This window comes from Tetranychus urticae, chromosome 2, assembly GCF_039701765.1.
Source record: "Tetranychus urticae isolate SD_2017Ah chromosome 2, NJAU_TeUrti_SD_1.0, whole genome shotgun sequence".
NCBI classification, from domain to species: domain Eukaryota; kingdom Metazoa; phylum Arthropoda; class Arachnida; order Trombidiformes; family Tetranychidae; genus Tetranychus; species Tetranychus urticae.
Genome location: NC_142959.1, coordinates 9,376,264 through 9,403,153, shown reverse-complemented (window position 1 = coordinate 9,403,153; position 26,890 = coordinate 9,376,264). Strand labels below are relative to the sequence as shown.

At 30.6% G+C, this 26,890-nt stretch overlaps 1 protein-coding gene across 1 annotated transcript; it reads right to left on the bottom strand.

Annotated features, from left to right (window-relative positions):
• Positions 1-63: 63 nt before the first annotated feature.
• LOC107359376 (potassium voltage-gated channel subfamily A member 1) lies at positions 64-26,850 on the bottom strand. The gene is made up of 5 exons (XM_015925860.3): positions 25,793-26,850; positions 24,822-25,629; positions 21,271-21,729; positions 14,761-15,295; positions 64-2,607 (listed from the first exon to the last, which is right to left on the bottom strand). The coding sequence occupies exons 3-5, from the start codon at positions 21,345-21,347 to the stop codon at positions 1,459-1,461; spliced, it is 1,761 nt and encodes a 586-aa protein (XP_015781346.2). The 5' UTR covers positions 21,348-21,729; positions 24,822-25,629; positions 25,793-26,850; the 3' UTR covers positions 64-1,458.
• Between the last annotated feature and the right edge of the window lie 40 nt (positions 26,851-26,890).

Genomic DNA, 26,890 nt, shown 5'->3' with positions numbered 1-26,890 from the left:
TCAAGGAAAACCGGCGGACCGAGGAAAAAAGTTGATATTTAGTAAAGGAATGAACTCAATTTCTTCACAGATTTGATTTAATTTGTTTATTTTTTATCTCAAATTTGTAATCAGGATTCGGTATTCAGAATTTAAATAAATTTGGCGACAAATTATTTATAAAAAGAAATGAAAACATCAAAAAGAGAGGGAATTAATAATCTAAGAGAGACAAAAAATAATGATCAGTAGTAAAAAAAGCCTTTTTTTACAGTTACGTTTTTGGTCACAATGTATCAAGTTATCATCATTACATTAAATCAAGGTAACTATAATTATTGTTTTTATCATTATTCAATTGATTATTGTTCACCAATCATTTTATTGACGCTATTGATCAACCAACTGTTCCAATGGATTATTTGTTCATTTATATTTACAGCAATCAACAGCAGTAATGTTGTGCAACAATTAAAATTTAAAGTCCATCTCATAGCTTCAGTTGTCCAATTTCATTGATTAATCCTCGTTATAATAACACAAAAACCATCCTTTCAATTTGTTTTTTTCATCAATTTTGAAAGGTCATTTTCTGGACCAAATTTCATTGCGATCATTTGTGCGCAAAGAATTGCATTAATGCTTCATGGATACCAACACTCATTGGTTTCCAAATAAGAAAAGCTTTTATTGTGGTTAATTTGTGCGCATTCAGATCAAGCTTCCATCGAGATGAAAAGTAGACCAACATTTGATTGAAAAATTAGCTCGAAATATGACTTCCTCAGCCAGTTGAGTTGGCAATGCTCCAAATTTGTCCAATTTAAGTTTGGGTTATGCAAAATTGTTAAGCTTCTGGTCGATTTTCAACTCCTCATGGTTCCTCCATGATCAATATATATTTAGTTGAATCATGGTTTTTGCTTGAAATGAAACAGAGTGAAGACAATTAATCAAAATGAAAGTACAACTGTTGATGTAAACAAAAGCAAATTTCGTTGTTATCATGATGTGTATGTAAAGTATTTGATCCATGATTGACTTGATAATTCTTTCTCGTCTTTTTTCTTCCTTCTCTTCCAATTCTGGATGAGATGAAACTTGTTTAAAATGGGAATATTTGGAAGAACAGTAAAAACAAAAAATCATCTTCCAGAAACAAACAAAACCAATCAAAGATCTAGTCGAGCCAAAAATAAAAACAACAAATTGTTGTTAATGTACATGATGATTATATGAATGTTGACGATGATAATGATGTCTATCATCCAACTTCAACCTTTTTATTTGTACCTTTGATTGTTAACTTTTCTCCTTGACAAAGCATAAAAAATGCCATATTATATACATTCTTTGTCATCTCCTGATTTGTCTTCTTTTTCATGACAACTTTCCAGAATTTTGTTCATCCTTTTCTTTTTTATATTTGACTACTTTTCATGACACTTTTCCTCTTCATGTCACACCAAGTTATCCCGGTTAATCCTTTGAAATTAGACTAACAGTACTTCCATCCAAATTGCGTAAATTATCAACAACCTTGTAAAGCTTTGACAATCGATGTTCTTGAACTGTGTGTTTTCGTTTTCGCGATTTACCCTTCTCTTTACTCGAATCGTCATCTTGTTCATCTTCAGCATCATCTTCATCCGTATCATCGCCATCACCATCATCTTCATCATCATCACCAACCAATCCTCGGCCATCACCATCATTTGATCTGTTCTTCTTGTACGATCGTCTTGGATCATCTGCCTCAACACAGTGACACTTGGATGTGCTTCGTATCATCATTCGCTGAGTTGCGTATTCCATGCTAGTGACGAGTCGCCGAGTCACTTCAATGCCATCATTATCGTTTGCTTTCAAACTTAACCTTCTCTCAGCTCCAACTTGACCAACATAATAACTCTCTCCGTTGCTTCCGCTGCTTCCTCTTGCTCGCCTTTGTTCATCTTCTTGATAACTATCAGTTGAGCTTAAATTGGATGAGATTGTTGCTGATTCAAGGGTGGTTCGCCATTTAACATGATGCCCTTCAAGATAATAATATGGACAACCCTTGACAAACTTTTCATTAGTCGATTCTAAATCACCTTGAACCATCTCTCGATTATAGAAATATGTAAAATTGGAGACAATTACGGGTACTGGAAGTGCAAGGGTTAAAACACCAGCAATGGCACAAAGAGAGCCCACAATTTTACCCCAAAAAGATAGTGGAACCATGTCACCATAGCCAACGGTGGTCATGGTGACTAAAGCCCACCAAAATGCATCAGGAATGGATTTAAAGTAGGACCGTTCAGATCCCGATTCAGCGTAATAAACTGCCGATGAGAAGAGTATTATACCGATGAGCAAGAAAAATATGAGAAGACCCAATTCACGTAACGACGATTTCAATGTCATCCCAAGAATTTGAAGTCCTTTAGAATGTCGGGAAAGTTTAAATATACGGAAGACACGGACCAATCGGATAACCCGGAGAATAGCCAGTGACATGGCCTGGCTTTGCTTCTCACTGCTAAACTTTCGCTTGTCCAGTTCTTTGTCCTCAGCAAACATGGTTCCAAGTGTTATAAAGTAAGGAACGATTGCCATAAAATCGATTGCGTTCATTATATCCTGAGAAATGGTTTATTTATCATCATCCATCCATCCAGTAACAAAATAACCCATTTTTATTGGGTTGTTTTTTAACGATAATCATTCCAACCAGAATTCACCAAAAGGTTAATAATCCGCAAACAAGAAACCAAAAGATCCAAAAGTATTTATTGTCAATTTGAAGGAAAAGCAAAGGGTTCAGGGAAAAAAGGCAATAAAAAGTATAAGGATGAAATAAAAATAATTATTAGTTTAGTTACGTTTAATTGTGGGTAAAATGTTTGACATTTTCTGCTTCATATACACATGTATTTTGGACCCTTTCTGTTCATTCCTGTCTTCCAACATCAATGTCCATGATTACAGTATTTAACAGTTGTTTAATTGGGCACAATTTGACCAAAAAGTAAAATCAAAAGTAACATTTGCAACTAAGATATTCAAATGATTGAACATTGAAACAAATTAAATTATTGTAAATCTATTGTAACAATTACCAATAAACAATTACTGATCAAAATAAAGTCAACTTTCCATTCAAACTGTTATTTCAATAAAAGCAAATACTCAACTCCAAGGAGTGAAAAATTTCTAGTTGAATAGCAATTGTAAGCAAAATGAGAAGCAAAGGTTAAACAAGTTGATATTATTATCAAGATAATTATCATTAAGATTAGCATTTACAGAATCAACAATAACGTCAAAAATAGCTAAGTTGTTGTTTAAGACAAAAGTATGCGAAAATGTTAGACATTATTATCATTTTATTATTAAATACAACAGATAAAAATATCGTTTAAAGTGATAATGTTAAAAGTTGAACAAAAGCCTTTAACTCATTAACCATTATAACGAAAGGCTATTAGGCTCTTTTATTTTGTGTCGTTTCAATCTGAAACTGCATAATATAAATTATACTTTCAACTATATTTTTCAAGTTATACATTAACTGAATGAAAGAGGAAAAAAGAGTAAAATTCTAGTTAGTTGTAATCTTCAACTTAAAATGAATATTATCGATCGATAAACATTATTCAGAATGCTCAGTAATCAACTCACTTTTTTATCTTTTTTCTCCCTATTTGCTCAACTCTTTCCTCACTTATATCACAACTAATATCAATAAGCAAGTGAAATGTAAAAAAAACTAGAGATGAACATTTTCTGTATAATAATTCATGTTGTTTGATGCTTATAAGACTTTTCCCCTTCAATTGTTATTTCTTAATTTTTGTTTCCCTTCTTGCTACAACCTGTTCAATTTTACCAGAATTTTATCCCTTCCAGATGAATAAATGTTTACTTACAAAATTTAATTCAAGTTTTACATTTTACTGATATTTATAATACTTTATTGTATATATAAAATCAAGTTCATACATTGAAGGAGAACAAATTTTGGGTTGAATTACAATTCAAATCTGGTTTAAACTGACCCATGAAAAGGTTTCAATATTTAATGCCATTCAAATGATTAAATGCATTTTCATTATTTCGCCATTTTATTTCAATTCGCAATTTTGATATTTGATCAATTTTTACCTTTAGAGTTTTCAAATAAAACTTATATTTAGCTACTTTGCTGATTTAAATCACTGGAATATAAATTATGTGAAAAGACCAAAATTTTGTAGTTTTATCAATCTTAATCTTTGTCACAAACTGAGCTGAATATCAACTTGAATGCTGAAATGTTTGAAATGACAAAATTCTTGCCTTTAATCAGAAATTAAAGTTATTTTTTCGCTCTAAAAACGTCTGATTATCTTACCAATCAAATAACCATCAGAAATTCATACACTAACATTCATTCATACCTTAGTAGTCAGGTAAGTTCACAAAACGGAGATTTTTCATAGTCACCTAACAATGAATTAAAGTTCGAAGTAGATGATGAGGTGATTTAAACGCCCGTCTAGGCGTTCATTCGTATGACTCGGTTCGGGGCTTCTTCTCTCTTTAGTCGGTTTCATGGTCTTTTCTTCAGAACGGGTTGTAAAGAACGAACTTGATTTTTTTTTCAGTTTTCTAGAAACTTAATATGGTCGAGCGGCGACACCTAAAAATTGACTTAATTGTGGCCCTTTTTGATAAGTTAACTCTGACTCCTGGTGTACTCAATTACTGTATTCATTAATGGCTCGAATCTCTGATGAAGTTGTCCAAAAAGGTTTATTTAATAATCTTGGTAATCAATGAGAGTTGAAGCAATAACAGTGGATTGTTGATTAACCAGAAAAACAGAAAGCAAACCAGATTTGGGTTTACTTGTTTATCTTCTGGTTATCCTCATTGACTAATGTGAGGACAAGTTTGCAATTATTTATTCAATGTAGACACCAATAATCATGAAAATTCATGAACAAAAAAATAAATGATCAATGATGATCATCGGACTGTTTACTACCTGTTCAGTAAAGATACACTTTGTTGGCCAAATATTTAGATTTGAGCAATATTTTGCATTTTATTAAACTATCTTGATGTTTGTATATTTTAATATTTTACTCATCTTTCATCGGATGATGGACAATGAAATTTTTCATGTTGTTCATTTGCTCATAATAAGCTATAAAATGTAACACAATCATGAAGAGATAAAATCCTGTGCTATGCAATTAATATTAATGAGATTGATTAAAAAAACAAGTTCACTCATACTGAGAATTAAATTGACTCAACCCTTTTACTTCATCATTTTCTCAATTTCTCCTGATTCAGGCCAAAAATAGCAGACTATCCTTGAGATGCTTCTTACGATGAAACTAAAAAGATAAATTGAACAAGTTTCAGTAAAACAATAAAATCCTAATAAAAATTAATAACTGAGTTGAATTAATCACAGTTTGATGTCTTTTAATATTAATAACAGTTATAATGAAACCGTTAAGCTTATTAACAGATAAACAAGTTTAACAAAATTATTTACCCAAAATTGATAGTCAATCTTAATGGTTTAATCGTTCATTGCACCCGAATTCAATCCAAGTCAAGAATTATGAAATGATTACAATTTTTGGCACTTGAATGAAAAATTTGAATTTGAAAGGGTGAAGCTAACAAGAAGTTTCACCTTCAGATTGATTATGAAAAAGGCGAGGTAAAATGATACAAACACTGGGAATGATAATATAATACATTTATATAAAGATATCAAGAAATTATGATTATAACAAATTACTCCCAAGAGATTAATGACAATTTGATCAAAAGGAGAAAATTGGAGTTGAAAAAGGGTTTAATATTACGGTGAGCATTTCCATCTTCACCATCATGAATTATCATTATTTCAATATTTATTCACATTGGTTTGAAGTTGATGAATAGATATGGAGTTGTTTTTCAATTAAAATCACTGTTCCTAGCACACAATGTTAATATGAATAATCTGAAATCAAGTTTATTTGCAAATGAAATAATCGACTTTTTGTGTTTAATTTGCATCAAGAGTTTAAAGTAAATTCAAGATTTGGGTTTAAGTTGAAAGGAATGTTTCAGGTTTAGGTTTTGAAAAGGTGAATCTGGTAACTTAACAATTCTGTATTAGTTATCATGTTAATATTGACAGAATTTTCTGACTAGATTGTGTTTGAAAGTATGTACATGACAATGTGTCATATTCATGGTGAGTTGGAGTCCGAACAAATCTCAATAATTTAATCATCTCTTTCAAGATGATGATTATCATGTTAATAGTTGTTTGGAGTAGAAAGTTTAGAGTAAAAGAGATGTGAAGATGTTTCCATGCAATTCAAGATGAACAATCGGTTTCAGTTGTCAACATTTTCTTCATCTTTTTGTTGTTACAACATTATGCAAACAAAAAATGGTGATAAATTAGATGGTGAAGAATGAAATGAGCTCTGATAAAAAGTGGAATTCAAGAACTTCTTTGAGTGCAAGAAGAGTAAAAATGAAGCATTTGGTTCAACAATTGACTCAATGTTAGTTTCTCAACATGTTTCACCAAACATCAGGCGGATGATGAAGTTAAATATGTTTCATGTTGACATTGCCATTGTTGAAAGAGAAACAAAATCTCAGAATTATCATTCAATTTAATAATTCAGAGTGATAACATTTACAGAGTTGACAACAATGAAAAGTCAAAACATTTCAACTTGTTAGTTTTCATGTTAAATTAATAACAATTAAACAAGTAATTTATCCATCTTTTCATTGCAACCATTTTCATAGCAATTATTATCCTGTGTTCACTGTTTACCTGGAAAATTGAATAAAACAATTTCCTTGTTTGATTCATACATTTTCATTGCTAATATTTGCAGTCCAAATTGTAAAGGAAACAATTAATATCGGTAATAATTATTGAATGAGTAAACCTAATAAGTTGTACAAAGCAACTTTCAATGCTTCATTACAATTGAAGCCATTCATAATGTAATATTAATCAGATGCTCATGAATGCTGGAAAACGTTTGATATCAAATTTCATTTTCAACCGATCGATTGAAATGAGAAATTGAACTTTATTTCAGCCATTTAGAGTAAAGAATTGAAATTTTCTCAAACTGGTCACTATCAAAGTGTTATTAGATTAGAGTGGTTCAGCGTATTTTATCAAGTGAACATGAAGTGGAAACAAATTTACAGGAAAACAAGTAAAGACGCACTTCGTTCCAATGGGTTCAAAGTTTCTGTTTCACTTCAAGTTCCATCAGCTGTCAAATCGAAAGCGAATGAGCAATAATTAGATTTTCATGAGTGATATCAGGTATCAAAATATTTCTCCATCTTGTCCATTATAATGATTTAAATTGATAAATTTACGGATTCAATTGAAGTCAGGTTGTTAAGGTAAGCTTAAAGGGCAACTTTCATCAACATTCAAGACAATTTATGAGATTTAAAGGTAAATAAACCGAAAAGTGTTTATTTCTCGGTAACTAGATTGAACCTTTTTTTCATTCAAAAATCCATTAAATGTATTTCTTGAGAAATTTTTCATTTCACTGTGAATGATGGCACTTAAATATTCAGTAATGTCATGGTAGCACGAAATAATTTCACTCTTTTCATGTGCAAAGGCTGCTTAGTTGAATATGTTTCAAAATGCTCAATGATTGTTGTTCAAACTAGAATTGTGATTTAACTTGAACATCGTTGGCATATTGTTAATCATATAACCTGGCAGACTCAAATGTCTGAGGATTACATGAAAGTTAAGCCATTGTACTTTACAATATACAATGAAATTGGAGCCATTTGAACCACTTCTGACTTGCTACAGCAATCAACTTTGAAACGAGCCCAGTATCGTAATTTGACGTTAAATCTAATTTAGTTTATATGCCAAATGGGATAATTACTGATGCTCAAGTGGATCATTGAATGATTGAAATAGCAACTTATCACAATAGTTGAGTTTTTAAAGATTTCAACGATTTGAGCTGGATTTAGCTCATGATTTATCCTCAAACTTTTTGAATGGCCATTGTAATACAATGAAATGGTGGAAAGGAAAAGGGAATTGAAATTGAAACAAATGAATAATGTGAAATCAAAACAAAAGATACATTATCAGAATATAAAGAGATGAGTTTCAATTGATGTTGACCGTTGAGAAGCAAATGAAATTCAATTGACTATCATCATTGGAATAGCAAAGGAAACAAAGTTCACTGATTATTAATTCAATTGAGCGCAAACAAAAGCTGAAAACCGCAACAAAACATTAATATTTATCATAAAACATTGAGATTTAGCATCATTAAGCGTGAAAATATTGCACCAAAATTTCAATTCATACCATTGTAAACTGTCGATACCTTTAATGGTCATAACTTTGAACCATAATATGCTTAATGTTGGTGATTTCAATGGATTTTTCTTTGTCATTATATTGTATCAAACTGTTTTTCACTATTTTTCATTGTTTCATCCATTCAATGTCCATCTCTCTCCAATGAAAATAAGATAATAGTTATGGAAGTTGACTTTGAATAAACGTCTTTCATTTGTCAAGTTGACTCGGAAACAGTCAAAAAAGTAAAGTATCAAGTCAACTATTTACCAGAACATTCATCATCTGAATCCGATGAAGCAACATTCAAATAATTTCACCGAATGAACAACTTTTTATACACATTTTCATTTAACTGTTTAATTGATATTCATCGATTAGCTGAGTTACAATGAGAGTGACAAATGTTAGTGACAAGTGATGAGCAAGATGGACTTCAATAATAAATTGAATATAATGGCGAAAAGAAAGGTAAAGACAAGAGAAGATGAGAAAAACTAGAATCAGGGAAAACTGAATATCATCACAAGTAACCTTTTGAAAGGACGATATCAATATATCGATTTAACCTGTAAAGATGAACAAGAATGAAGTTCTAGCATCAAATCTAAGTAGCAAGGTAAAAGAGTAACATTGGCTTATAATAGGGAAAAGTAAAAACAAATTGGATAATAAAGAAGCATGGGAATGGTGAGAATGAAAAAGATGAGCAAAAAGTTGGAGTAAATAAAGGGAAGATAAACTTCTGGGTAATGATAATGTTTCAATGAATATTGGTAACACGCAAATTAGAGCTTTCAATTGATGTCATCACATTTTTCATCATTTTCATCTCAATTTTATCATCTTTTCCTTCTTCCAATTTACTTTTCGTTACTTTGATTTCTTTCCGTTAGATTAAGGTTCAATCTTATTGTTTATCATCTTTTATTTCGTCCATTTATCTTCTTAACATCTTCATCCTGATCATCTTCTTGCTCTTTCCTTTTACCCAAATATTCAGTTAATCTTGCTCAATTGGACTTGATATAAACTGATCATGAAACAAGATGAAAATGAACCTTTCTTTTCCTCTTCTTTACCCAGTTTACCATTGAATACCATGAAACTGGCGCAATGAGTTACTTCCAGTGTTATCAGGATAAAACAATTGTTTTTACCAGATTTACTCCAAATTGATTTCAATGTTAGACTCGTATTTCAATTGAATCACAATTTGGTTCACAAGAAAAATGGTCATTTCGCTTTTGGTCAATATCCAAACACAAAATATCTTTTAACATTAACATTTTTCTTTCCTCTCTTTCAACATTCTCAGCATTCTCTTTCATTAATTTTATCATCTCAGGGAGAACCCTGCTTCTTTGCACAATATTATCAAATGTACAACTGCAAGTCAACAGACAACTGAAAGACCAACATGAAATCGGACAAATCTGTAAGTAAATAATGAGCTTCGTGTAGCCAATGGATATGATTAAATCATCATGGAATCAAGATGCAATGATTATCACAGAAAATCAGCCAATTTGACGACTATTCAATTAGATAAGTAATTCTGGTTAATGAAATAAACGATATTAATATAAGTGAAAGCAACAAGCAGATAATCATAATTTTCAAACTGATCTTCAGATGAACCAACCTTCAATTGATCAAAATTTGTCATTTTTCATTTTCTATGAAAAGCAAAGTTTGAGCGCAAATTCATGAGTATATTGCTCAATTGAACTTATAAATGTTTCAAATTGAATTTCGTATTTTCTCATAAAAATTGAATGTTGATCAACTTATTAATGAATACATAACATAATATTGCAAAGTTGATTTTATCAAATTGGAGTGAAATATGCACAAATTGGATCTGCTTTTTCATTCACGTTAATAGTGAATACAATATAATGTAAAATTGATCTACATCAGTGTAATTAACTTTTCACATTTCAATTTAAGTTAATTGCAACTAAAAATAATAATTATAATAATACTTAATGGTTAAGACGTATTCACATGGAGTAATAAATGTTGAAACATGAAAATTAAACAAATTACTGTTAAGTAATTCAGCGTTTCTTTAGATCAGCAATTTTTTTACTTTTGTTCATTATCATTATCATTATCAAATCATCTCGGCCTCTTTTCCAACCCATTTAACCATTTATTAAATTGTCAGACCTTTTGCTTCTCGTTAATAATATTACCTTTACTTTCACCAAGTTATAACCATTGATAATAACTGATAACGTGGTAATTGTATGCAACAAGAAGACAGTTTAAACTGACGATGAATATGAAAAGGTATGAATAAGACATGGATTCATTCATTTTTTATTTGCATGAAAAACTTGCAAATGCAAATGTCGAGTTTATTTTTTTAGGCGAAAAAAATTGACTTGATAAATCTTGTCCAATTGAAAGGATCCAAAGATTGGACTGAACTTTGGATTGTGAATAGATGAACAGAATAGTAAGTTTGAGAAGTTTTTTTTTTGCATTTTCAAGATCAATTTAAGGTCTCAGATTTCAAGGGTTAAAGTCATTGAAGACTGGCAAACAAACAAGATAAATTGATATTTGAAATTGAAAGTTATATCAGTGAGAGCAGGGTTAATGTTTATTCAAATCCTGGTCACATAAAATTCTGTGAATGATGGCGATGATGAGCATGATAAAAGGCTATAAAATTAGACTACTTTGCACTTCAACTCACGAATACAATTTGATACTGAAAGACTGCTTTAAATATATTAATGAATTAAAAGATAACAAAGTTTTAAATATGATTCAACGATTTCGATGTCCTTTTAGAGTAGTTTTAGGTGAAAATAATGAACTTTACTTTTGTTTTAACTGAACAATTTTCAGATTCAATCCAATATGAGAATGTACAAATTATTATGACAGTTTGGAAAGGTAAAGAGGACAAGGTAAGTGGAATAGGAAGGAGAGAAAAAAAGGTAAATTGATTCAACAATTGATGATTCTTGGTACATTATCATCTGCAAGAAAATGGCTGAAAACAAGGGAAATAACAATAACTATAACAGACATGGTGAGAAAATAGATAATTCAGGGAATTCTGGTAAACTAGAAAAGATAAGTGTTGATAATAAAGTCTGATTTTTTCACAGAATCGTTTCATCTTTTTTTTTCTCCAATCGATAACTTTTTTCTTCTGCCATTCTTGATGCTGGTTATTTCCACTCAATTTCAACATTACTTTTTTATGTTGACATTAATTTAGGTTGAAATTGAAAAGAAATATCAAAAAATGTTAACAATTAATGTGCATGGAAATAAATAATAGCAGATAAATTGAACAATAAATGTTTGTTAAATTGTATTTCAATTAAAATGATATGTTGTTCATCTTCACATCAACTTGAGAGTTTAAAATGATGTTAGTTTTCAGTCTAATCATCAGTCATTATTATCATGAAAAGGCAATTAAGTCATGAGTTTGTAAAGCAAAGGAAAAGTTTGCTCAGCTAATAAGCAATTTTAATGCCATTTCATGACTTTCTTTGGCAAAGAATAGTTTCTGAATAAATGAGGATTACCATTCAATTGCATCATGTTTCAGTATTTATCAAGTTAACAGAGTCCCAGAATTTAAAGAAATCCAAAAAAAAAACAAATTTCACTCCAACAATTAATGTTAAGATATTCAATAAACGATTCTGATTTATTGAGATTTTGATATTTTCTGTGACACACATTTCGGTTGGAAACAAATAACAAATTTTGTCCTTTAATGCGATTGCAATCAAGCAATTAATCAGCTTCATTTTGTTTCTGTTTTGAAGCGACTCAGTAAAATTGATGATTACAGTTTATTTGTTCATTTTCATGTGATTCAGAGGATATTAGAATAATATGTTTCTCAATATGAAGAGTTTCTGATTTGTGAAGGATATGAAACAAGAGATGATAATAATGATAAAAGATGGGAAAAGGATGAGGCCAAGAATAGGATGGAATAAATGATTGAAGAAATGGATTGAGAAGCAAAAAGTTCTTGAAAATAGTTTCAACCCATTTCGCATTTTTTGTACTTTTCTTTGAATCTTATTTGTTTGCTTTTTTCATCTGACTCATCATAGTCTTGGTTGTGAAGCGAAATATTTTTGCTTACATTTTTAGTTGAAGCTTAGTTTTTGTACGATTTTTTTGCAGTTTCATTCACCAAGCAAATTCATTATTTTTCATAATCTTTTCCAGTCTGTTCATTGTTCACTGGCTCCAGATAAACAGTGGAGCAAAAAGCAGAACAAATAAATCAATGGAAACCAATTCATACAATTAATCAAAAAAAAAGTTTCATTTTTAACGCCACTTTTTGTTTTCTGGTCCTACTGTCAAAATAGTTGCCATTTTGACTTGTTTACCTTAACAATGCGCTTTTTCACGCTCATGTCTTGTTACATTGTATCTCTTGAATTACATATCATGGATTAGGTTGACTTTACGTTGAATCTTCTTGATGGGTAAACAGGGATTCAAACCTATCACTATTTATAAATGAAAATAGGAAAAGAGGAAAAAGGATTTTCCATTAAGGATGAAATGCAATGAGAAATTATCATTTCTTATGATTAAAACAAAGAAAAATGATCTCAAATGTATTCATTAATAAAGCCAAATAAGTAATATGTAATAGATTGCATTAACCAATATCATTGGAATACAGTTCAATGAAAAAGCATTACTTTTGTAGATCATTATTTGTCTAATTGTTAACAGTAATGGACTTCAATTTAGCACAAGTTATTTGGTTTCATAAGGATATTAAAAGTAACAATAATCTTTGATCATAACTAAAGGATTGGTAAGAATTGCATGATTTTATGAATAATTGACGACTTGGAATTGATCTTGAAATGAACAAATTTGCCAATGAATATTCATAACTGATGAAAACTGGTGTTTTATCAAATGCTTATCCAAATAGCAATTGTGCTTTTTTGTCAATTTTTCAATATAAATTTTAGCTCGTTTCTTTCATCTCATTATTATTATTCATTTAGAAAAGTGTTGAGTTTGCTTTTCATCTATCAAATGATTCTGCAAAGCAAGCCAAAAATTTGGGCAATTAGGAGCATCTTGATCAGCAGTTGTAAAACCATGAATTTCGTTTATTGTACCTGAATTTTCTTACTGGTCTCTATTTATCAGATGATCACGTTTCTCAAACTCTTTTGGGCTATTATATGCAGCCATTGGTCAACCTTTGAATTTTGCTTTCACTTTAAACACTTGCTTTTCTGACCAACAATTCAGAACTCATATTTCACCATTAAGTCGAAAAGAAAATGAAATTTGTACATTGAATACACGATAAAGAACGATGAATTTTGGGTTCATATTGAGAAATCGATAGCAAATTTTCAACACCAAGACTTGATTTGTTATTAAGAGCAAAACCCTTTCATTTTACTTTTTTTCATCGATCGAATGATGAATTACTAATTAGTATTATTAATATCTTGATATATTAATTCTTGGAAAACTAATTTGAAATTAGTATTAATTTACTGAAAATTGAGGGCATTAGTTGCACGGATTTTAATATAAAAGATTTTATTCTGGAAGATCATCATGAAATAGCAACTAAAGTAAGAAATAATTAAAAAGAGATTATCAATGTGAATAAATAAAACTAATAATACACCGAATGAACTTGCAACACTGAAAGATTTGATTTAATCTAGCTTGTAAATAATAAATATATCTGTTAGGATCAAGGTAATGTGAATGATTATTCAGGTACGTAAGGATTCCAATTTATACGGACGACAAAAAAAGAGAATAATGACAGAATAATCAGTAACAATAGAAAAATGAATTATCCGAGAAGATGAAAAGATAAATTCAATCCATAATGGAATCATTGAAGACAACAAAATGTCCATCAATTGTAGTTACAGCTAATTCAATGAAGTCTAAATATCTAAGTACAAGCTAATAGCAGGTTTAGATTTTGAAACGTTTCCAGACTCTCGTGAAAACGAGGATAAAATCAAATCGTACAAAAAAAATCTCAATTGACTCGAGCACAAATACATTCATCGACACTTCGCATTTTATTAACATTAAAAATTACTGCAATCTAATTTCGCTTCCTCAAGATTGTAACCAAATAAAGGCAAAGAAAAAGTCGAACAAGTCTTATGTTGATTCGATTTTGAAAAAGCTAAAAGCTTTTACATTTCTGCAAAAAGTGACTCAGAAGACGCCTTAACATTAGCGCTTGTGGACATTAACATTAAGCTCGACAAGTCTTTTTGACACAAAACTAAAGCAATTAATGCTAAAGCAAAGATCCTAAAATGGTCAATATTTTTGTGTTTAACTTGCAAGTGAATTGGAAGCAGAAAATGTTGATGTAAATCGAAAGGTGAACTTACCCTAAGGAAATCAATTTTGGAAGGACAAGCTAAAAAACGGACGCTAAGTTCAAGTGTAAACCAAAATATACAGGCAGTTTCTATAATAAAAAAGGGTTCCGTCGCGGATGGGGTTTCGTCCTCCACAACCTTAGTAGAATTTCCTTTGGTAAAAATTTTGTAATGCTTGAATTGAGGCATGGTTTCCAGACAAAATATCACAATGGAAAAAATGATTACCAGAACGGAAATAATGGCCACATAACGGGCTGACATGGAGCTTTCTGGATGCTCAAAGAGTAACCAAAGTTTACGTTGCAATGGATTCTCTGGCAGTGGTTTTTCAACCTCTTCTTGGCCAAAACCTTCGTCCGCTTTCAATTTACCAAAAGCAATCTCACCGAGTTCAAAAAATTTTATCTCCTCAACAAACATGTCCAACGGTATGTTTCCAGGTCTTCTTAAACGACCTCCGCTTTGATAATAATAGAGAATAGCATCGAAACAAATTCTACATCGATCGAAAAAATATTCATTTCGATGTGAATCAAAATATCTGTTGATAAACAATAACCATTAATTAGTTGAGTAACACAATTAATGAATAATCAATGGAAAAGGTCACAATTATTTGAAACTTGATTCTTGATTAATGTTTTTGTCGAGTGAAAAAATTGCAAACTCATATAAAAATTGTAATTGAAGATGCAGTTGGATTATCAGATATTACAGAATCTCATTTTCCATTCATTTGCACATTCATTTCATTCATTTTCTTAGTTAATTCATTAACTTTTTTTTCTCCTTTTACCGGTTTCTTTATCAATTTTCCTCTTTTTTTTGTTTCCCAAAGTATGCACAATGCTCAGTATTCTGAATAACATGAATATAAATTCTGGCAGTATCATGATAAGAATGCTACTGGGAAGAGAGGTTTAGCTTTATCACATGAAAAATACATTTCTTTCGACAGATTTGTTTTAAAGGTTTTACTTGGACTGAAGGAATGTCTTGAGGCAAGTTATCAACATCCTCATCATCACTATGAAAAAGCATCATCTCCACTTTGTTATCAATGAAATGCATTCACGCGTTAGAGGCTGGCTTTTTTTTTGTTTTCCCCTCAAGTTTAATGGTTACACCTCGAAGAGTTATGATGAAATGATGAAAGGCCAAGAATTTGATCAGAAAAAAAAGAAATGTTTTCAGGATAAATTCAACAACAACAAAATAAATAGCAAATAAAACCCAACAATTCAAAAAAGGTTAGTCAAGTTTCCTTGTTTGTAACAAACCCGATTCTGTCCATTCCATTCCGTTCTGTTTCTTGTAACAATCGATATAATTGTTACTTCATTTTTAACAAAATTTCATAATTAAAATGATCGAATTCAATTTTTAAAAACATTTCCTGATCTCTGCTATTTTGATCACTGATTATGGGCAGTTTTGAAAAACATGATAAAGACAAGAGTTTCAGAGGGAAATGAAAATAGTGACAAGTTGAACAAAAAGGTTGAACAAAAAACATGATTGATTGAAGGTTTAATTTTAATAAGTTGTCATTGATTATTCAATAATATTACAAATAGAAGAGCATTAATATTGATTGGTAAATTGATTTTTAATTGAAAATTGTCCTTCTCTCAACATTTATCAAACTGAAAGTTCCGTTTAGTTGTGACAAAACGAAGGATCAAAAGATGACTTTTTTTACCATTCACATCTTGATGATTCAATGAACTTGTAGGTTTATTGTGACAGCCTTTTCATTGATTTGTATGTACTTATTCAGTTCGATTAAAACGTTGATTATTAACGTTTCTTTTGAAGGAAGAAAAAAAACTGAAAGCTAAACTGAATTTCATGTTGTCCAGTAATAATGTGATTTACAGTTGACTGAATGTTTGGGAAAGAAGCATTTCATCAGGTAAATAAAATGGATCATGATGAGTGCACAAGAACAAGTTTCAAGAATAAGATTTCAATCTAAAAGTGACTAACTATTAACAATTCGAGATCGTTGACATTTTCTCGAGTCTCATCTTTCACTTTATCATTCTCATCATCAACATCTTCATCGGTCTTCCGATTGATTCTTTGTAATATTCCTTCAGAATAACTTGACTTTCATTTATCTCAATCCTTTTGTCTTTCCTCATTTACCATCATTTCACTTTGTCTTCTTGTTTTTGTTTATTACTTTCTTCCCTTGAATCGTTCATGAGAGAATGACAGACATCTTTGGAATACTCTGATCAGTTACACATTTTCAATTCAACTAAATGCAATTAGTTCCATCAAGTGACAGAGCAATCGTACAGCAAATTGGGAAAAGTTCAACCACTGAAAACAATCAAATGGTCAGCATGATAACAATGTTATCAATGTTACTCCAAGTGCAAGTCTTGACTAAGCTTGGGACACTCTTCAAGTCTTTATTGAGTTTTCACCAAAAAATTCAATTGAAAGGAAAAATGTCAAAAAATGAAATTTAATCACAACCATGACAAGTTTTAAACCAGAAAACACACAATGAAAATAATCATTAGAGCAACAACCTTTGATACAATCATATAATTAAAATGATTTACGATTGAAATGGGATTGAATAGTTTTTCATAACCAATTGTCATTACTTTTTGGAAATCTTTTCTTCAAGAATTTCTATTCAATTGAAATTTATCGTTGGCTGTATTTATTTTACTCTACTTTTCACCTTTTATTTACTCGTTTCTTAATCATAGTATTCAATTTATTCCTTGTGACAATTTTTCTGGTTCCCTGGTTCCTCACTAAATTAATCAACCTTCTTACCTCAATTCAGACCATGAACTTGCAAGAATTGGCTAACTTAACGTAATCATAGTCAGTCTATTTTCAACAGTAATTTGAATAACAACTATTGACCTCATTGCAAGTGTTTTCTTATTGATTTTCATCAACTTACCAATTCATTAGGTTAATTCATGTTTACCTTGATTATAAGTCAATTGAATTTGACAAAAAATTTCAGTTTCAATCAGGAAACAAATTATTAGTCGATAAAGAGAAGCTAAGAATAGAACAACAATTTTTTTTCCTTCGTTTCCAATCAGTGAATCTGATGGGTTTGATCTGTGACTTGTAATTTATGGTCTCATCTGATTTGATACATTTTCATAAGTATTTAAGGATTTCCGTCTCATTTTGTCATCTCTTCATTTCTTCACCTCCCTGTGACATTCACATTGATCTAGAATTTTTTTATTACTATTCATGGAAAAGACAAGGGAATGGTAAAGGTGATAAAGATGATGAAGATGATCAAGAATACAGTATTAAGTGTTAGTTAATATGATGTAAAACGTTTCATGGTCTGGTGATCAACTTGACTGAAGTATGATGAAAGGTTTCATCAACAGCAGCCAAAGCTGAATATAAAACTGTGACTCAATTATTTTCATGAGTCACGTATTTAGGTGTTTGCGACGTTTCCATGTACAATGAGATATTGGGAGTTGATAACTTGGTGTATGATAAGTTACAATTGAGATAATCATCAAGATAATAGCAATAATAATGATGATGCCACTTTCTTACGCTTTTTAACCAGACTAAGAGAAATGGTTAAGATTATTATTTTTCATGGCAAATCAGGAATTTCTTTAAGCAGGCAAAAATGCTATTGGGTGACACGTCAAGAGATGATAATAAAAGGGAAGACAAAAATTGACCAGAATAACCAGTTATGTATTAGACAATATAATAATCAATTGGTCTCAAAGGATTTACAGTAAAAGTCGCCAAGAATTATGGTTCAACCAAATATCGTGGCATTCAGATTATTATTATTATTATGCTTCTAATATACATATTTTATGGATATAACTTGAATGGCAAGTAAAGTTTCATGTAACTTTGTTTTAAGCTGTAAGTCTTGGCTTCTTTTAAAACTCGTCACTTTTCATGGTTAAACTCTCATGAGAAATGATGAGCAAAGTAATGGTCGATGTTAATGATGATGATGTAAAGTGAGAAACATTTGCTGTTCATTGTCATGTCATCCATTGATGAAAGGATGATCAAGAGGAACAAGTTCAAGATTATTTTCTCATGCAAAAAATGAGTCTTTTAAAGAAACTTTTCACTATTAAAAGTAACTTGTTCGTTCCAAGCAATAATCAGGAGAAGGTTCACTGATTTTCGAACAAACATCAAATTCATTTTTTTCCTTCTTCTCCTCTTTCACTATTTGTCTGTGTCTGCAACTCGAGTTCAAACCATGATTGAAGGGATTATCATGAAAGATTAAAATCTGAGTGTTTTCTTTTTTCTTCATTCCCATGATGAACAAGGAAAAAAATACAAAGTTATTAAAATGTAATTTTTCATCACATTACTAGTTGATCAGTGAAGCTTGATGGGAAACCTTAACTCGATATTAGCATTTCATGAATGATGAAAACTTTAGAGATGAAATTCTGGCGAGATATAATTGAATTGATATTGAACCATTACCAGGATAGGTAACAAAGGTTATTTGGTAATTTGGTTAAATTAGTTGGCTAATTCATGTTAATCACTATTAGTGGAGGAACAATTTGTTAAAATAAGATTAATGAAAAGTTGGAAAAGCTATCAATGTTGGTTAATAATTAGTCATTGTTTTTTGGTGTCGTTGCCATTGTCAATTGTGATTGTTATGTTAATCAGCAATCAGGATGAAAAAAAGGTGAGAAAACCTTTTAGTATCTTAATTGTTGAAAGGATAAAAGTGCTTTTATAATTGAGTTGCAACTAATTTAAAATTCAAAGTATTTACCGGAATCTTTTGTGAAAGATGAAGATATGATAATTTGTTACAATTATTCAACTCTACTTTCAGTGATTCCGTTTGATAATTGGTTTCACAGGTTTTCACAGGATGTATTGAAATTTTGATTAATTTTGTAAGTCACCTAATCTTGAAATTAGCTGAATGTTCAAGCCAATGGCAATGGCATGCTCATCAAGGATTCGGATGAAATAGCAATTATCGTCAAGATAATCAATAATTATACTGCTTTTGGCCAGAATAAGATGAATAAGATGAAAAGGAAATTGAAGAAACATTGAAACTAGCAATGGAATGAGTTATTCCCTGAAAATATTAATTGTGAGCGATTCTGCTTCGCTTTTTTCATTATCTGTTGCCCTTTGTTTTTCATCCAAGTAATCAAATATTTCTTTTTATATTCACATTACAATTGTTGTTGGAAAAATGCTCAGCAAAAGGCGATAAACAATTCTTTTTGAGTTGATTATTCTTTAAATAAAGGAAATGGGAATGTTAATGGATAACATGGTAAAGGGTTGCAGCAAGTTGAAAAGCTAACTTAATATTGAATCAAATGAACAATTGAATATTGAATTATGCCGATGTACAGTTTTTCAAAGGCTTCAAGATTCAATCAAGTGAAAGCGTGAAACTGAAAGTATCGTTACGAGAGTTCAATTATCTTTCAATATTAACAGGTAAAAGGTGTATAATGATGAATGAAAATTTATGCTCATTCTGTTGGAAAATTACGATTCAATTTACCATGTTTACTGGAAAATTTGGTTACAAAATTTTCTTCTTCTTTTCATTTTAAATGTTGAAAGTGAATTTAAAATTGACAGGAATTTTATAATTGCTTCAAATTGCTGCCAATTTAAATGTAAAACATTTTTTTCTCAACCAAATTTAATTTGTCAAAAATTATTATTTGCTCGATTCTGAGTTTGCTGAGTTGATACAATGGAAAATATTTAGCTGCGGAAAAAGCTAAACAGAAATTTTTCAATCCTTTTATTGGTTTTAATAAATTGTTTGGTGAAGGTTTCATTTTTCAATTCATTGTAAACAATGATTCATTATAATTATCCATTAAACTTTCAGATATTGAAAATTCTTGATTGAGTAAATTAAATTATTTTTCATAATATCATATCTTTCTGAATATTCATTACAATGTATAACATTTTATTCAATTTTTACCAATCAATCAAATCAAATTTTATTTGCTATTAATATTTTGTATTTTGAACTGATCAAAATGATGAAGTCAATTTAATAACTAACATGGAGTCAGCTATAGTTACAATTAAGGATTCTTTGTTTAATGAGTGAAAGGATTTTAAATCAAATCAATTTTTTAGACGGATAATGAGGCGAGAGTTGATTTTGAATATTAATTGTCATGCAAATCGGTAATTTTAGGTCCAACCGGTAAAATTGTCTTTGATTTAGTTTCACTTGGATTTAAACAACCATCGGAATTGCCTGCTTTAGGAATGAAAATACCATCTGCTCCTATTGAATGATTAATTGAGTAAATTTTTGATACAAAATCACAATTTTTAGACAAAAACATTAATCCTTAATTTAGTTTGGATTTAAATGAAGTTAATAAGTTGGAATTAGTTGTTATTTTAAGGTTTTATACTTGTTATTAATAACGTTAGTTGTTAGTTAATTGTGACTTTAAAGAGCAAAGTTTTGGTTTCAACTTTTGAAGGTTTACTCACCTTGCTCGTCTCTCTGGATTGCCCAGTAACGTATTGGGAAACATATTGAGCGTTCGTAAAGTTGTTTCAAACTTCATCCCACTAACATTGATATTGACTCGTTCACAAAGACTATGGTCATGTTCAAGGGGTTCAAATTCAGACCAAGGGATGATATGCTCAGGCACCTTCTGGGAACGTTTACTTCCACTTCTGAGACTTGTTTCTCGGTTCAACCTTTCCTCACCATTAGTAACTTCACCAATACACAGAACACTGTTCCTTCTGGAAGTTGTAACCCTTTCACCCTCTCCAACTGCACCACTACTTGGGACATCAACATTATCACCTCTTGCACCTCCACCTCCTCCACCACCTCCTTTGTTATTTACACTCTCATCAAGGCCATCTTTTCTCTCATGAGGTTCATCTTCCGATTCTTGAATTAAACACCCGCGAGATTCAGATTTGGTTAGGTTTCTGGAAAAGGCAGAGAAAAGCAGAGAAAAATAATTAGTCTTTTTGTATTTTCAGATAGGATTATAAAGATCTTTCAATGATTCCATGAATATTGAACATAACCCAAAACTGGTGAGTATCAAGTAGACTCAGCTAGATAACTTTTATTTGATCAACTCGCAAAGAAACATGTAAATTTGATTACTCGAGTAGATTGAGATGAAAGCATGAATTGAAAATACGTTTACTCTAATTGACTGATACTTCAACGAAAATTTGATTGCTAGTTGAAGCTCATTCTCACTTTATTGATTTATTACAATCACTGGTGACATGTAAAGGGGTTCAACTTGAAAAATACATTAACAGTAAGATATTTCAGGGAAATCATTATGACCTTTAAATTGAATTGAAATTAGTTAATAGACAATTCGAGCAGAATAATGAAAAGTAACTTGAACCAATTAAACTGAAAATCATGAAAATCGTAATTCGCCAAAGAATAACTTTCAAGCTCAATTCTAATGATTCAGGGTAAAGTTGATGCAAAAAGAAGATACAATTTATTATAAGTTGAATTAATTAATGAGGATAAACAAGCAGGAAGGAAATTCAAATGGATCATTGAACATGATTAAAATGTCAAATTGGAAAATAAGCATTTTCAAGTTCCATTCCAAATGAAATGCAACTTTCAATTGGGAATGATGAAAAAGATGGAATGATTGAAAAAAAGGTAAAATTGTTCAGTTTCAACATGAGACTGTAACCTTTGTTATTTAGAGTTGAAAGTAGAGTGAGTTAAAAAAGGTTGAAAGTGAATATTTCAGGTCACGTTGACCTACTTTCATATTCCCTTACTTTACCTAAACTTGTTTCTTTTCCTTCCCTTTCTAACTCACTTATACACAAACAGATCGATAACTGTTGGGAGTGAAAAAATAATTCATCTAGGGAGTGTGATCTAGGGATGGAATAATTGAGAAGGGTAACAATCTCATGATAGCCTGAGGAGCTAACGAGCAACTTTTGATTCTTGTTTTTTCTCGCAGATTAAAACTTTAATGTAGACTTTAATAAAATCAATAGACAGTATAACAAGAAAGTTGAGCTTAAGAGTAGACATGATTAAAACTAAAGTTGTCTTTGAAACTTAAAAGCGTTTGAAAGGCAGTTTGAAATTTGTATTCAAGTCAAATTCAGATTCAGTCTTGGATTCAACCAAGATTAATTTTCACATGAAAAATATTAACAAGGCTAACAAGTGAATAATAATTCATTTTATTGGTCAATTTCAAGTTAACAGTTTTTATTGAGAAAAATTATGCAAATGGTTAATTTTAATTTCAAGTGTTTCGTTTGATTGATTCAACTGATCGATCTGAGTATTGGCAAAAAATCAATTTTCAGGTTCAGGTAAAAGGAGTGAAATATTGACCTTATATTGTTAGACAAGTTTCATGAGCTTATCAATGCTTGAAATTTATTTTGCTCATCTTTTTTGGTAAAATAAATTTGGTGCAGTTCGAAGTGAAAGGAACCAAAATGAAGTGAATTTCATTCCTAATTGTTAGGAGTTTTTTTCATGGAAGTTGTTTCAATGAGATTGACGGGTTTCAACTTACGGTAAAAATTGATATTTTTTTGGTAAAAAGCTTAGTATTTCAACAAATATGCTCACTTTCTGTTGACACACTTTGCAACATGTACTATGTTTGTTCAACTACTTAAAAGTACTACAATGGTATTGAATGGTTAATAAACTGAATCAAACTAAGAGTAACACTCTGAAGGAAGTTAACTTCCGATTAACACAATTTTTTACTCAAATTCAGTTTTTTCTTTCTGATGAAACAAAAATCGAAAAAACGGAAACTCATGGAGTACAAAGAAGTTGATGTAAGGTGTAAGGATTATTACCAGATAGATGGCAAGAATTGTTAGGATACTTTATTAGAAGAAAAGATTTTCTGTTAAAAAAATGATTATCATGAAATGAAGTTATTGAAGATAGAAACAGGAAGTAGAAAGAAAAATTGAATCGATTGAAAGAAAAAGCAAAGTTTGTTGAGCAAAATTTCATGGAAGTTAAATAATTTTGAAAAAATATCATGAGTATAATAACCATCATGCTGGTAGTGATTTTGTTTCTGCTGATTCTCATCATCATTATCATCGTGATAAAAATTCAATTGGATGGAAATTCATCATTTCTGTCAACAGATGATAGAAATGATTTCAACCAATGAAAAGTTTCACAGCAAATTATTTTTGTTTACAAATTGTAAACATTTTTTGACATTTATTAATACATGGCAATTCAATAGGAATCGATAAGTTTCTAATTCAAGTATCGTTACAAATTTTTGTTGCAAAATTTGAAATTAACATTTGAAGCTATTAATAGATAAGGTTAATTCAATCCTGAGTAATTTCAGGTTCGGGATTGGGAAGAATTAAGAATGAAAAATAATCAAAATATTGTCTGAATAGCAATTATTTTCAAGTAATTGTCTATTTTGGTTTGTTTACATTTTAAAAATTAAAAATAACTCATAAGAATAATAATCTGAGATTTTGCTGCATGACAAGGTATTAATTTCATGATTTATATTCTGAGCTTTTCTTCTATTGTTGAACTTTTCCTTTTCTTCTCTCTGTTGTGTTATGAAAAAAGATGTCCATGATTTTCAGTGCGATTTTGATGTTTAGAAATATCTTTATGGTTATTTTCAGATACAAAATGAAACTCATTAGAATAAACTTCATTGACATATCAATTCTGTAATAAGGTTATTAATAGTAATAGTGATTCTTGATAATTCAGGGTAATCATCGATTTGTTGAGTTGAAAGAGGGAGAGAAGATATTAATATTTAACAGGTGAGTTGTAAATTGATACTGTGATCGATTTATTCTTAAATTGGAAAATATGGAATTGAATTGAATTTTTTTTTCAGGGAGTGTGGAGAAAAAATCTTTCAAATGTAAGGCAACTCGAATATTTTACGCTTTTGTACACTTTTGAGTTGGTGAAATGTTGATTAATTGAATTTTGACTAGGAATGGTTTTCACATGAGTAAAAATGTATGTTTGAGTTTGTTATGCTTACTTTATGGAAGAATGAGTAGTTGAAAGGGTTGATGATGAACTTTTCCTTAAAAGTGATGCAGCTGTATCATGTTGGCCGGTAATCACAGCCGTAGATGAAGCACTTTTGGCAAATTTTTTCAACAATTTATGTGCAGTTGTAGTGCCCTTGCCTCTGGACCCTGATTTATTACTAGATGTGTTAATGTCTTTATTATTGTTGGTATCATTATTATGGCTACTCGATGTTCCTTCATGACCCGTTGAAGATTCCTTATGATGAGCCTCGGAAGGAGAACGAAAATGTCCAATGGCACTGAGATTTGAATAAACAGAGGCAGAAGGAGTTGACAATTTGGAAGGTCCACTTTCACAGCTTCCAGCAGCCGAGTCTTTACGAGCAGATTTGGTTCCTTGGTAATGACGATGGTCCACACTGTAGATGCATTTACCAAAATTGGTTGTCAACTCGAGATCACCAAATGGCTGGGAACTGGGTCCACCCGAGATTCCTCCACCTCCACCACCGGCACCACCACCTCCACCAAGACCAGATCGACCTCCTCCTCGTGATGGGGTCAAATTGATTCCCCATCTTTTGAGGATATTGGCTGCTCCGATTGCCCCTTGAATCTTGGTGATACTATTTTCACCTTCTCTTCCTTCACTTTGGGTTTTCTCGTGGCTTCAATTTTACTTGCCACTTTGGTCTTGCTCGCCTTTTTCGCCACCTTCTGCTTCTTCACCTTGTTTACTTGTTTCTTTCCTCTCTTTCTCGCCTTCTTTCTGCTCAACCTTTTGGGACTGATAACTTGCAATGGTTAAAGTCCCTATGGTTGATGGAAGAGAGGAGAAAGGAGAAAGAGAAATGGTAAATAGAAGGAAGATTTGGATGAAAGAAGAAGAAAAAAATGAGACTAATTTGATTCAATTTGCTTCACACAGATAAATCGAAAGCTTATGGGTCACTTGATTAATTATTATTATTGATACTTTTTTATGAGCTGTTCCAAGATAATTATTAATAACCGGCTTAGTCCAAGTTGTTAATCTTTGTTACAAATTAATTGATCCATATTCTTTCTTCCAGTTATCCTTGGAGTAATCCTAGGGAAAGTTGAATTCCATTACGATGGTAACACAGAAAGATGGCCATATTTAATCAATGAGCTGATGTTTCATTTTGTGCAAGTTTTGATTATGCTGTGCAGGATTTGTAACACAAGTTAACAAGATTAAATGCACCAATTCAGAGCCAATTTGTTCCTTGAGTCTCTTTTCCAGATAAAAAATAATCACAATTAAAAAACAATAACCGTGTGAAACATTGACCTTAGCTTTAAAATGGACTTGAAACAAATGTAATTCACAACAAGCAATAATTCACTGAAGAAATATGATTCTGATGGTCAAGATATTTCTTCCGTTGTAAACAATGATTATGTTAACAATGCTACCACTGATGATGGTGTTATTTTTTGATGATGATGATGTTATCAGAAGGAAAAAATGTAAATTAATATGATTTAGTAGAAAAAAACAGAACAATTGATAAAATCGAATGTAAAGACAAATAAAGCTAATGTGAAATCACTTGGTAAAGATGATATCAATAAGGTTGATTGTCGATTTATGATGATTTTTGGAAGATTACACTGATTTTGATTCAAAGTGTTACGTATTTTCACAGTAATACAATAAAATAATTGATACGAATTAAACTAAAAAACAATTGGCAGGTAAATAAGAAAGGTAAAATTACACAATAAAATAGAGAAGGAACCAAAAAAAGAGAGAAAATTTTGGTTAGCAAAAAAGAAAGAACAGTTGATTGATGATTTGTTGTTGATACTGTATATGTATTAGGATCGAGTTGTTCGTTGTCTTCAATTTATTCCGTTAATATTTACTGTATTGTTGCTCCTTTTAAAGTTGATTATTACATCAGTTTGAAATGTAATTTATAATTATTAATAATAACACCTAAAACATTGATCCAAATCATTATAATTTCATTTTTCTAGTTTTTGGTTACCCCATTTCAATTAGGAAACTTACACAGGGTCTAAGGCTTCTTTAACCAAACACATT